Source organism: Vidua chalybeata, chromosome 12, assembly GCF_026979565.1.
Source record: "Vidua chalybeata isolate OUT-0048 chromosome 12, bVidCha1 merged haplotype, whole genome shotgun sequence".
Taxonomy (NCBI): Eukaryota; Metazoa; Chordata; class Aves; order Passeriformes; family Viduidae; genus Vidua; species Vidua chalybeata.
Genome location: NC_071541.1, coordinates 12,775,173 through 12,789,888, shown reverse-complemented (window position 1 = coordinate 12,789,888; position 14,716 = coordinate 12,775,173). Strand labels below are relative to the sequence as shown.

General features: G+C 36.7%; 1 protein-coding gene across 1 annotated transcript in view; it reads right to left on the bottom strand.

Moving 5' to 3' along the window:
• Positions 1–5,072: 5,072 nt before the first annotated feature.
• Positions 5,073–14,716, bottom strand: part of ARHGEF3 (Rho guanine nucleotide exchange factor 3) — a 106,933-nt gene continuing 97,289 nt past the window's right edge. The window contains 9 exon segments of the mRNA XM_053954015.1: positions 5,073–5,321; positions 6,702–7,276; positions 8,237–8,423; positions 9,386–9,556; positions 9,723–9,980; positions 11,338–11,414; positions 11,516–11,612; positions 11,947–12,009; positions 13,506–13,676. Of these exon segments, the coding sequence (XP_053809990.1) occupies positions 6,939–7,276; positions 8,237–8,423; positions 9,386–9,556; positions 9,723–9,980; positions 11,338–11,414; positions 11,516–11,612; positions 11,947–12,009; positions 13,506–13,676 (1,362 nt within the window). The 3' untranslated portion in view covers positions 5,073–5,321; positions 6,702–6,938.

The following is a 14,716-nucleotide window of genomic DNA, read 5'->3' as shown; positions in this document are numbered from 1 at the left end:
AAGTAACCAGTGTGAATGATTCATGCTAACAATTGTAACTATATCGATATTTTAGAAAATATTTGTTAAAAATATTTGTTAAAAAGTAATAAAATAAATAAAAGTGTCATGAAACAGATGTTCTCATATGTTCATGACAGAATAGGATACAGGGTGTAGTTTGAGATAAGTAAACTCCCAAAACGGAATAGGCCTCGGGATAATTAAAAAATCAGCCTTGAAATGGACAAAATTGGGACGATTCCAGGTATCTATGAAATAATAAGGCTTATTTTGGGATATAATGCTGCCTTCTATAACACAAGACTTGGGGCGCATGTACAGCCTGTGTGGTTGTTCAAAGGACAACGAAGATGAGGAGAAGCTTTCATCAGAAGCAACCACCGAAAAGCCAAGAAACCCCTTAGCAACAAGCGGAGCATGTGCTATGCAGTATAGTGATGTGGATTTCAAGAATTGAAAATAGGAGATTTACAGAAAATATTGATGAATATGTATTAGCATGCAGTATATAAGTTGTGCTTGTATTGCTTTGATCCTTGTGCGGGAGGCAGGGTGAGAAAAACCCTCCTGTACCCTGATCAATTGGTTTTGCTTATGCTTTATCCGAACCACTGCCAAATTTCTTTTTTAATATCTGCTTGGTTATATTTGATTGTATTATTTTACATTAAATTGCTGCTAAATTTTAATATTGTGGTTTATTAAATTAGATATATAGGACCTCATTCATAACACTAGCAAAACATTAGAAGCCTATAATTTGTTTTCTTTGTTAAAAGTATACTAGTGCTGTAGTTGTTGAACAGATGTATATGTTCATTAGCTACCTTAGACCAATTACCTTCAATCCCCATAACTGTAGCTATTCATATGTCACCTTGAAAGCAGACACTGACCTTAAAACTATGAAGTTTTCAGGCTTGCAGGGTACTGACCTTAAAACTATGAAGTTTTCATGCTTGCAGGGTGTGCAATTTAATGTGGCCCTTTTATTAATCTCTTTTTAGATAAGCTGTAAATCCAAAAATATAAATAACCTATCAGCTCACAAATGGCCTGGTGCTAGTGGTAGCCTCCAGGGTATTAAAAGAAGATAAGCTAATAATTATTAGTAGTTCTTAGAAGTGTTAGGGGACCAAGCAAGTTTAAACAGGGTAATTAGTATCTGTAACTATAATTTACATAAATTACAGAAACATAACACCCAGTATTTATCTAACTGCAAAAAACATAATGTTCCATTATCTAGAGGCAATAAATGCCACAAATGCAGTGTTCTTCCCATGGATAAATTAGGACTGTCTCCCTGAGAAGCTGATCTCTGAGAATCTGATGTCCTACCTCTCTGTGAGGATTCAGTGTTGGTGAAGAGAATATTACAGATGTGTTGATACATTATTGATATAATTTTGCTGTGTTTTACATTGTTTAAATAGAATTTCTATATACAAGAAAAAAAATGGAAATACCAATCTGGTCCAATTTAAGGCTGTGTTATATATCTCCAAGATTCCATTGTATATGTCCAAATATGTCAAATTGCTGTATCAATTTTGAGTTGGCAGAGCTGTTAAAATCACTTTCAGACTCCGCATGTCTTCAGTACACAAGCAGTTCAGTTGATTGGTGTTTGGACCATACAAACTCTGAAGTCTTGCTTATTCACCAAGCAGCACACAAAGTTTTCCTCATCATCACTTGCTTTAACAAGATATGTCTTTGCAGTTGTACAAAATTATTTTTCTGTATTAATTAACCTAATTCTGAGAGAGATGATCATAAAAATTACTCAGTACTAACTGGAAAATGCTCCAGCAATTCCAGATCACTCCACCACACTGTGCGTCTTAAATCCCAATAGATATCAAACAGGTGCAAAGAATCCCAGTTCACAAAACAGCAAAAAACCACCATAGGAAGAGGTTACTTAAATACTCGGAAGTGAAAAAAGAGGTTATAAAATCTGTCACCTCATTCCCTCTCTAGTTTCTGGTTTCTATAGTTTTTTATACTTGCCAAGCATTCGACCATGACTCCAGGGCTTGCACCAAGTGGTTTTTTCCACCTGTGAAATACAAAGCTGTTTCATGTCAGGTAAATAAAGGTAACCTGTGTAATTGTAATTGTGAAATGTGTGGAACACAGCCATGGGACAGTTATACAGATGAGTTCTAACAAACAACTGAGGAAAGCATGGAAGAAGGCTTTTGAACCAATCTTTTGTTTGCAAATAATTATAAGTCAAGCTGTTTTGTAATAAGAGTATTTGAATTATAGCTTTAGAATGTTGCTTAGTATATTAAGGATTTTAAACTGTAGCTTTAGAATGTATAAAGGATTTAAACAGAAGAGGGAAGTGAACCTATCCCAAGTTCCTGGAAAAAGAAGGTGGACATCAATGTTGCTGATTAATGATTTTGAAAGGGGAAGGTGGACATCACTATCATAGGTTAATGGTCCTAGAAAATAGAAGCTGGACCCCACCATCTGGACACACATTCTGGGATGTGAAGATACTGAAACCTGGAATAGATCCCAGTAGAGTATAGAAAAAGGAAAGGAACCAGACATCACCATTGTAGATTTATGATCCTAAAGTATAGAATTGTGACGTCAAAAGGTAGAAATAGAAACTGCTGACAGCATGCGTAAAAACGGGAAATGGAAACCGCTGGGGAAAGCTTATGAATATGTATGAATATGATCAATAAATACCAGCAAGCCCAACAGTCAGTGTGCAGTTGGAGGGGAAAACCCCCACCACTGCACCCAGCACTGTCTTTGCTCATACATTACCATATTAATTAATAAATAGAATTGCTGCTTGATATATTGGCTGAGTCAAGCTTCTCATTTCTAACACACTCCAGTACAAAGATCCCTTTGATTCTGAAATCAGATGATTTTATCACATTAGTAATACAGATTTAAATCAGATTAAGAGCCACAAAGGAAGACAGAAGGGAGGGTTGCATGCTCAAGGAGCAAACTTGGGTGCTTCCCCCAGCCATTACTTCAGTATCCTTTTATGAATGCAAATTTGAGAATTTGAAAACTAAATTAGAAATTTGAAATTAATCAATCTGAGTATATTGTTACAATTTAAATAACCCCAAATTATCATTTTACTTTCCCTTACCACTGTAATGATGCAAAACACATCTCATTTCTTCAAAAGCTTCAGTAAAAGACTGAAAATATCTACTTGTATTTTTTTAATACTTTCATTTTATAATTAATACATGTAATTTCTTAAAATATTTAAAATTTCCTGTAATCAAATCAGCTGTGAAACGACATTATTTCCAAGAGATGGCAGCACCAACCTGCAGAACACATTACAGTATTTTAAAATCAGTATTCATTAATAAGCATTAAATATGGAAGAGCTGCCCATTCTGGATCTGAAACCCCCTTTTAAAAGGAAACAAATCATCTTCTATGTATGTGGAACTTGGTTTCAGACTCTGTTAGATCTGGGAATCAAGATTTGTCTAAGTGCCAGGCAGTGTCACCATAAAACCTCATTTTTATCAGAAAGTACAATCCATTAAACTGCTATCTGACAGTTCTGATACAGCTTTCAAATTCTGGAAATTCTGTGAAACTTCAAGCGACCTGGTTCCCACTGCCACAGAAGCATTCCAAAGGCAGAAGCCCTGGTTCAGGTGGGTCATGTTAAATAGGAGAAATACTTTTTGTACCTTGCAATTTTGGCCCTATCCTTACCCAGATTCTAGCAACTGCTCTTGGCACTGAGCTTCATAGATCTCAAACTTACTGTTCCTGGTGTCTCATTACAGACCTTTGTGTTCCCGACATCATCCCCGCTTTGTTCTTTTCAGTGCTGCAGAGCAAATCTGGGGAAACAAAGGCCACAGACAGTTCAGTTTTGTGTTGTAGTCTCAGAGGACCCACACAGTTCAGAGTCCCAAGGCCATTCTCTTTGCTTACCTTTCTTTCTCGGTCAAGACAATTTCTGCTTTTGCCTTTATTTCTTCTGGTCCATCAGGTCTTTCATAAGCTACAGCTACACTGACTCTCCTCATCAGGAGCAGAAGAGGAAACAGATCTGCCACAAAGGGATGGTCTGCCCCCTCAGACCACTGACATGCTGCTCTTGAGAGCAAGACAGCTGTCACTCACCCTTTTCCCTGAGTGTGAGATCCAGAGTGCTTGTGCAGCAGGTTTAGAGGAGTGTCTGTATCCCACTCCTCATTTTGCCATCTCCTCGTGGTGATCCTGGAAGCACTTGACACCTCAGGCTTTTCACTCACTGCCTCTTGCCTCTTCACTACTGCAACCTCTCAGACTCCCCTCTGGACAGCAGAATTACTAACTGTGACAAGCACTTGAACATATTTATTTATATGATTCTTCCTCTTTACTTCACCTCATAATTTTACATTTTACCCATCCTTTTTGGTACATTTTACTGTCCAAGCCCACCCCTCCACCACCATCCTCCTGCCCCAATCAAGTCATCCTTTCAAAAGCAGTGGCATTTTAAAAGTGCTAGAACTAAAACCAGCTTACCAAATCTAGCATGATATCAGTATTCTTAAACTGGAAAGCTTAATCCCTAGGATGATTTGAAGAGAAAAACATCATTAGGATTTATTAGATCAATCAGTAGCTAAATGCATGTCAACTACAAAGCACAACCAAAACACTTCCATTCCAGAATGCTGAACAGTGAGTAGGTGGCTAAATTATACTAAACAAATGTAAATTAGTCTTCTGAGATTTCCTGGCTGGCTGGAATACCCCAAAATTAATAATTTCAATTGTGACCCACAAGGAATTATGAGAGAGAAACTGATGACAGGACAGTAAATTTTTGTTCCACCTACTTACTAAATTAATTATGCCATACAGAACCTTGGGGAATGTGCTGAATTGAGTCCAGTGACTTGTTTCTGTTACTATTGTGCATTTAGCAAATTAGATCCAAATATGTATCACTTTGTAAGAAACAAAATACAAGCTTTGGTCATTTACATTAAAGCCTCACTGCATGTAACACTGAAATCTTTTTGTAGTCTTCTTCCACAACCAACCAAACCAAATAAAAATCAAAGTGGTTTAATGTAATTTATTTGAAATGCTTCCAGAAAAGTTTAAGGCCATTATTAAAAAAAAAAAAAGTCAATACACACATTCATTCTTTCTTCTCCATCTGAACATTTTACATGCTTTTTGCTCTTTTTCAACATTTTTGCTTAACAACTTCCCTATGCCTTTTCTTTTGCAGATTTTTCCTTTCATCTTCACTCATTCAACTCTAAAAACGAAGCAGTTGAAATAAATTACAAAGCCTGAAACAAAAAAGAAAATTGATTTTTTTTAAAAACTATAAATACAGAAATATGTTCTATAGGGTAAAAATGCCATTTTTTTAAAAATAAAAATACCTTGTTTTATATTGTTTATCATCTTGTCACACTGATTTCTGTAATGCACATCAGCATATATATATGTAAGATAACTAGTAAATTTTATGTAAACTTGTAGAACACAAGAAAATATTTTTGGCAATAACTTAGCAGTTTTTTCTACTTTTGTTGTTACAAGTACTTTGCACAGGTTATCTTGTGTAATACCAAGAAGCATTTAAAATTTATAATATATGATTTTCATAGTTTGCCATACAGCACTGGCATTATTTCTTACAGTAAGAAATAAAATACTACCCAGGGATTCCTGAAAAATAACAGGATGATCACTACATGTTTTAGACTGCATTTAAGTGACTCATCTGCTTCTCATCATAATGAGTAGGTTAAATCAGCCACCAGAAAACACAGTAACACTTCCAATTACAGTACAAAATGAAATGCAACAAAAACTTTTAAAACAAAACTTGAGGAAAGTAAAAACGATGTAATACATCCTAAAGGACAAAAAATTCCCTTTTTGTTTAAACTCTCTCTACATAATCCCACAGGGTATATATGTAGAGCACTATTTGTATAAAATCATCACTTAGTTTTAAAAACCAACTACATGTAATTGTAAACAGACATTTACAGAAAATTAAATGTTTTAACATTAGTGGCGCTTAAAACCAACAGTGGAGGTCAGTGGAGTGCAAAATGCTGAAGAGGGCCTATTCACAAGCAAAAGCTCCTTTCCCTTCTTATTCTGTTTGAGATAATATATATATGGCACTGAAAGCAAATTACCAGGTTATTTACAAACATCCAGTATTCTCAGCATTTCATTTGAGTCAGTGCTGGCTGTAAAGGATTGGTTGTGGTTTTTTCAGTTGATTATTTTTAGCATTACATTCTTTGAAAAATAAACCATCTTACTATGCTGACCATTTGAAATGTCCAGATTTTAGTAAGTTTGGCTGCTGGATCTTAGGACAGTGCTTCATTTTGAAAAATAAATCCCTAAAGAGTCCCTGGTTCTATGGCCCACTGTTTATAGTTCTTGCTAACAGGACTTTGGATAGCTTATTGCAAGATAGTTTTCTTTTTTGTTCCAAGAAACTACTTTTTCTTTCCATACCTTTAAGAAAACTTATTATCTTGATACCCATCCTGAAATTCCATATTAAGTCCACATCTTCCCCTTTAAAGGGCAAATAAAGTACTTAAAAATTAGGGAAAGGTTTTTTATGTAATGCATATATAAACAGTAGTTGAGAGATTCTGTTTACAGCAGGACATTGAGAATAACTGGTCAAGTACCTCTTTCATCCACCTTGGGTGTTTATGGAATATAATCACAGGACATGAGTTGCAAGAGATTCCAGCTTATACAGATGGACTTATACAGTACAACACTCACAGGTACAAAATACAAGAACTGCATTGACATTGTCACAAAAAATATTCTAAAAGTGCTTCTCCAAATGGTTCCATGTATGGAATGCAAATACTGTACAGGTAAGAGACAGATTTTCTTCCATGAGCTGTAAGTTTTTGTCAAACATTGGTTTCTATCTGCTTTTGGCTCTCACAAGAGTTCGTCTGCTCCATGCGCTCGCAGTCGGCGCTGAGCTCGCTGGTGTCCATGCTGCAGTCTGACTCACAGTCCGACTGCTCCATCTGCTCCAGCGCCTCTCCCTGGGGCCCTCTGCGGCCGTGGGGTGACACAAGGAAAGGTGCCTCCAGCCCGCCTGCCGTGCCTGCACACGCAGCCTTCTCCTTGGCCTGCCGGATGCAGTTGAGCCACTGCTGCTTGTTGAAGGAGTCATTGGCTTGGAGAGAGTGAGTCTGGCTTTGGGATCCATTTTTGAAGCTGACTCTAAAGAAGTTTTTGACTGAAAGAAACGATATATATCAAACCCCTGAATGCTTTGGATGAATGGATTTTATAATCAAAAGAGTATATATTAAGTAAGAAAATCTGCACAATCTTTGCCTTAAGGTCAGACAAGATCATGTGAGACCAGAGAAAAGAGTCTGGGTATCTTCTTGTTTCTGGGAGAAGAACACAGAACACCACAAGCACTTCTAGTAACTTCATATTGCTGGAGTAAGTATTTTTGGTTCTGCCATGCATGAGCTATCCATAAAGCTTAAGGTGAATCAGCAAGATTAAGGCTTCTTCCACACTTTAATGCCTCTTCTCCTACTTCTCTGCAAAGTGAATTTCCATAACCTTCACTGAACTGGGAACAGCATCCTTGTGCCAGCCAAAGACTGCCTGCTCTCTTCCTTTCACTTCACTAATACAGTGGATGCATACAAAAAAACCCCTTTAAGTTTTGACCAGATTAGATTTAAAGGACCCTTGTAATAGAAAAAGCATCTTCATAATATACTTAACTGGAAGTAAGTATAAACATGAATAGCTGCAGTCTTGACCCTGAGTACTACAGTATCTGCCAGCTTAAAGAGTTATTGAATAGCAATCAGTGTGTCCAGTACAAGGAAAGGCAAAACAGCTGAAGCTCAAGATTTCAAAATACTCTTGCTTATAACTTTGCAAGGCAAAATTTGCAAAACTACAAAACTTTGCCATTACAGTCTGTATGTTCTCCCTTTCTCAATTCAGTACAGGAGCAGGTGTGTGGAGAAATTCTATTATCAATATAGTGAGCTTTGAGGAAGAATTGAAAAGAAACAACTTAGAACGTAATAAACCAGTCTGAAACAAAATTCAGTATGTTGGCTGGAGATAATGTTAATTTTAGAGAGACTATTCTGATGTCACATTGGCAGGTATCTTACAGTTATGATGACCCTACATGAGCAAACAGAACAAGCTGTTGCCATACTTCTCTCGTTGTTGCTGAACGCTCCGCGTAGGGATCCGCCCAGGCGCACCTCTCCGTCCTGCAGGTCCTCCAGCAGCAGCTCCCTGACGGGAATCGGCTGCCGGTACAGCTGGTAGCACAGCTGCTCGTTGTGGGTCACCGCCCGAGTGATCACCAGCACCTCTTCAAAGAGGAAGACATGCAGTTTCTGTTAAAAGATTAATAGATAATATAGCATTATTCCTTTCTTGAAACATCATTAAACCAAATGGAGCAAATAAAGTTCAGCAGAAAGATGAAAATGGTCAGTTTCTTCCTGGTAGTTTGGGGTTGAACTACCTGCCTGACCTTCACCAGGTGAACCAGGAAACAGCACCTGCTCCACCTTTCCCCTCAGCTGTGTGGTGAAACAGGACCCTTCCACTGCATGCATAACCATGCTCTGTAGAAGCAGTTCCACAACTGAAAAAATGCACTGCTTTCTTTGTTGCCTTCTAAAATAAATTTTCCCTAAGTTTTATCTACTTACATAAGTGTCATACTTCCATTAGTGTCAGTAAAGAAAAAAGATCTTTTTTCATTGTTTGTCCATTCAAAAGTTCTATTTAACACTGAGCTGGGGGGGAAGCTAGGAAAGAGTTCTCTTCTACTAATAAAGTTATTTTTTTCTCCTTTTTAACTGAAAGCTCAGTTTGTGAAACTTATCAGTAGTGCAGTGCCCCAGAGACTGGAATTCAAAGTACCAAATTCCTCTGGTCAATAAATTAACCTTGATCTCAACAAAGACTCAAGTAAAGCATTTTGAATAACCACAGCCTTTGACAAACTTAAAATTTGTTGGTGTGTTCTTTATAGACATTAATATCACATCTCTGACACCAAAAATTTGGGGGCTTTCCCTGCAAGTATTGAAATTGATCAGATTTATAATTTATCCAGGATATTGATAGGCTCCATAAGAGACAGAGGTACATATAATCTTATTATGTCCCTATACAGATACTTAATTACTAACAAAAAAGATGAGTGTTATATATAATAATTAATATTTATCAACTTCCTCTATATTAGAGAGTGATGCTTCTCCGTGTGCATTCACAGCTCTTTTAGCTGTCGTGCAAAATGAAGATATCTTTTAAAGTTATTTATGACAAAATATTTATTCCTTACCACTCCCCTGTTGTTCTTCAGCTCCCCATGACAACACACAGCACGTGAATTATCAATCAATGAATCCCTTTGGCCTTCTTCAAGATAAATAAGTCTCTCTTTGTAATACTGGCACTCAGATTCACCAGTCTTTATGTTGATTTCAGCCACAATGCCCTGAATTATATTTATCTGTAGAAACACAATGAAAACACATGAATTTTAATTACACATCCAATATTCAGCTGTTCATATAAATATTTCTGCTTTTTTATATTTTATGTAGTTTCCTTTCATTCACTAATAAGCTAAAACTGCTATGATCTCCTAAAACACCCCAAACCCAACAGTAACTCACAGCTTCTTCCAGATGCTGTTGATCTGGGTGATCATTTGGTGTGTGTCTTAAAATTTCTCTGAGCAGTAGTGGGTATTTAACCAAACGGCTTCTGGGGATGTCAAGGAAATTCCACAGGTCCAGCTTGCGGCTGAAGGGAGACTCCAGGCAGCGCTGCAGGAAATCTTGCACTCTGTGATCTTGTTTCTTGTGGTCCAATAAAGCTTTGGCTGCTACTTGATTGCTGCAGTAGCTGTCATAGGAGTTCAGGCATGGCAGCTGAGGAAAGAAGGAATTATTCTGTAGCTGAAGCAAAGCACGATTTTCTGCACTGGAAGGTTCAGGTGATTCAGGACATCAGAATTCCTGCTGAGACTCCTTTAGCTGGAGATTTATCCAGAGTTTATTGATGCAATGTTTCCAACAAATACAACCTTTACAAGGGTCCCCAGACCACCTTGTTCAACATTTACGTAACTTAGAAGCACTTGCTCATGACTCAGATCCTACAGATCTCTGTTACTATTGCAAAGCATTGAAAAGATGAATTACTTAACACTGAGCACTATTTAGTGCAGACAACACTTGAACACAGAAGCCTGGCTTTAATTATGAATGAAAGTAAAAGCCTAGGAATGAGTACTCCCAAACCTGGCCTTTTTCAGATCAGCAAACTTCTACAATTAAACTTTTATACTGCCCACATGAACCTTGACCAAACTAAGATGACAAAACTGTATATATATAAATCTGAAAAAAAGTAACTTGTCTGTTGATTAGAGCAATATGTACATTTACAAAACCTGCTGTATTAACTCCCAAATATGCAAAATCTTTTAAAAAAGGAAATTAGACTTGAATATATTTGAACCAATAGAAGTTCACTGATGTTCAACACACATCAGAAAATACATTTTAAATTACTTTCTGCAAAGAAAACTGAGATTTTTTTTTGACATTTATAAATTATTTATCATTAACTATTTGCATTATATACATTATATAATGCTTCCCTTGTTGACCATAGGCCACACTTTCACATACAGCTGCTAAATATCATTACTTAATTCCTTTAAAATTTCAAGCCTTTTTTTCCCTGCTAAATTTCATTACTTATATTTACTTAAAAGCATACTTCTCACATATCCAAACCAAAAATAACTCTTTCTGATAATAATGAACAATTTTATCAACTAACAAGAGCTGTTTTCAGTGTTCATGCTGTTGGATGCTAGTGAACACAAACCTATCTGTTTTATCTTTTATGAGGCAGCAACATCTCTCTTGTGCCCCTGTCTAACTTTCTAAGGAAAGCAGAACATAAACAGGGGCAGATTCTTAAAGGACCTACATAAGAAAAACTCTAATTTGACTCTTGATTTTTATTTACACTATATTAAATAGTGCTCAACTCCTGAATAGAAAAAGCTTTTAAAACAATATCCCAGTCTAAATCTTTTAATGGAAAATTCCTGAAAAGAGAAAATACTCTATTTTGTCCCTAAATAGTTGCCTTACCTTCTAAAAGTATTTCAAGACTATCTTTTTGACACTTTATAGAAAGGAAATTGTCTGAGAAAAGGGACATTACATCTCCAGACTGAAGTCTCAAAATTGGTTATAAACTCCGCCTTACCCAAGCCACGAGGATGTGGCCAACATGATCTGTTGATCCATCAGGTTTCCTGACTTCTTGAAGTCGCCTAAGAAGATCTGAGAGTGAACAGAAAAAAAGAAGAGAAACTTCACTTTAATAAACCTGACTTTAAATCTTTGTGCTATAATTATGCAGACAAAGACTATTTGAGTTTTACCTTCATGCAGAGGAATTAGAGAGTCCAGTGTTCCAAAAATTTGGTTCAACTCTTGCTCTGTCATTATGGAAAGCTTAAGCATTGGGTCATGATAAGCCTGAAAAGAAAAACAAACATGTGTTTGTTGGTTGCAAAATTCATTATAGAATTCAGTGGTCTCTGTAAGTAAGTTTCATAAACTATCAATTTCATATTAAAAAAAAAAGGCTGCTGCCTTTCTGAAACACTGAAGTGTTTCACTGAAACACTTAAGTGTTTTTATATAACACTTAAGTGTTTCAGAAAGAATGGGAAGATTTAAATATGTTTTGGATATTTTCCTCTTTTACTGTCTTAGCAATTATAAAAACCAAAGATTGTTTTAAATGTGTTATGAACCAGTTAGTACTCTTTGTTGTGGTTTGGTTTTTGATTTTGTTTTTTAAACGTACCTTTTTTGCCAACTTCAGGTCTTCTATCAGGTCTTCTTCTCCCTGGGAAAGTTCAAAGATAGCCTGTAAAAACAGACAAAAATATTAGAAAGTATCTTTATTTAATCTATGCTCCACTTCCTGGGTTGGTGTTATATTTTGAACAGCTGTCTTAACACCATGTAACAACATTTCTCTACTAAACCTACAGAAATAAAGTAAGGCTTTATTCCATAACTACAGAATCAAGTGCATTGTTTTTTAAAACAGTTATACTAGAATGTTTATTAAAAGCTTATCTCAAATAGACAAAGAATTTTTTTTTCCAAAGGGATATATTCCCAGATGTAGGAAACTACCTTCATTGTGGTGTTTTAACTTTGACTTAGCCACTTACACAATTGCTTGCACAGGAGTTTGTTGTGTTCCACTTTAGCACATGCAGAAATTACAGGGGATTCTACCAAGTAGGAGACAGATCTTACTTAAAGCATTTCATGGTACTGAGCACTTTTATTTTGGTATCAGTTCATTTTTTTGTTACAAAGGCTGAGCTGTAGATAACTGTTGACTGATGTTAGTTACTCCTCTTAAAGCATATTTGGGACTTTAAAGCTGGCAGATTAAAAATAACATCATCCTAATTCACTGGTTTATCAAACCCCCATTGTTATTAACTTATTGCATGATTTCCTCTTTAAACTGGGGTACAGTAAGAGTTAAGGACATTTTGGGCTAGAATTCCTTGCTTTACTGTCAAAGCTTTCAATCAGTAAGCTGTGCAAACAGTTTCTACAGTTTAATTTTCAGTAAGCTGCCTTTGAAGTTCTCAATTACAAATTTATTTCCTATGAATTCCTGTACAATGTTAAAATTTGCACAGGAAATGCTTGACACTACTGTTGTTTGATTTATGACTCAGTCCCTGAAATATTCTCAGGGAGATTGCTACAAGCTTTGTTGATACTGCTAGACATTTCTTCAGAAAATAAAAATACCTTGATTTGAAGGAGCTCTGTGTTGACTATAATATGAACTATTTAGACTTTGTCTTGTCTGACACATTAAAACCCCTGGCACGCTTCTTTTTAGCTTTGGAAGACACATCTTTTGATCAGTGTGTCACCTGTCTAGCACCGGAAACTTCCTCAAAGACAGTCTTTTCCAAAAGGGAAATGATGGTGCATTTTGTGTGTCTGTATCACCTGATGGACACCTGCTCCTGGCACAGCATACTCACCTCACATTACCAGAAGAACAAAATGAATCACCAAAATATCAACCATCAGACAGAACTCGCACACACATGCAGCCAATCACAAAACATCTCAGTGACTTTGGGTTTGTTAAGGGAATACAATGAGCTGGATTGAACAAAGAATACATTAATCTAATACAGCTCGAGTCCTAGATACCAGAGATGGAATTCTGCTTCTAGTGGAGGTGGTGACACATTTTAATTGCAGGACATCTTCCAGTGCTACCCCAGTGCCTGTGAGCATTCCCAACTCTATGCTTTAAAGGCAACTTTTGAACATGAAATTTATGGTTAAAAAAAATATACATATGTACATCTATACCTCTTGCCTCTTGATTTCCTTGGATGTAAGCATGTGGTTGACACAGACATCGAAGGTCTCACTCCAGAGTTTGCTGTCTCTCCTCTTGGTGTTAGCAGGGGGCACATTGCGAGTCCACGGCCGCGGGCTGAACAGGTCGGGGCGACTCTCGCTGCGGAAACTGATGGAGCGCTGGGAAGAGACAATGGGGTTTATGTTGCATCACTTTCGTGTCACACCCTCACTTTGCTCATTTTCTAAGGTTAAGGACAACAAACAAATGTTCTCAGGATCAGTTTGCACTTTGAACTTCATAGCAACCCTTAGTACCAGGAATGTAAGAGAAATTATTTCAATACATTCTCATGGAAGGGCAGGGCCTCCATTCCTGCAGTGAACTCTGTCCATGTCCTGTCCTCAACATGTACAAAACTTCTGCAATGCATTCTCATACAAAAAGCACCAAGAGTATACCACAGAGATAGTGCAGAATATTGCAGTACACTAAGCTATCAGAAATTATCAAACAGAGTTTCAATTCAATGAACAGACAGCCCTAAACTGTCCTCACTGGGCAGAAGGAGCACAAAGAGGCTAAAAGACTCAAAATGAAACCAAACTCCCCAAAATCCTGCTTACTTGTTTGGTTACCCTTGCTACCTAGACACAAAGAGTATATATTTAATTGATTTCTGTCATACATCAGCCATTTAACCATCAACCATACAAAGTGTAAGGGACACAGGACTGAGGTTACTTATTAGTGGAATGCAGCCCTAAACTGAAGTTCTACCAAAAAATTCTAAAAACAAGTTTGGAGATACTCTGATGCTATTTTTGCTTTGTACTTGTCAAGAAGAAAAAATTTAAAATCTATTCATGTGATAGAATCCCATGAAAGAACTGCAGGAATGTCAAAAGAGCATTCCTACATCTCCAGTCTTTTAAAAATACTTTCCTATAAGGAAGCTTCTGGCTTCCTTAAAAAACATGTCCCACACACTGTTTAAAAATTATGGTGTCATGGGATGATTAAAATTTTCATATAATTACAAAAACTAAAGGAGCTAGGGAAAATCCATCCACAGCCCCTCATGTTGTTTGCCATATTTCTCTGGCAACAGACTTCCCTGGCTGTTATAAGACTGTTTCCTTAAGGGTCTATGTGTTACCGATGTTAATCAATGCAATTAACAACCCTTAATTAGAGCTGCAGTAAAGCAAACAACTTT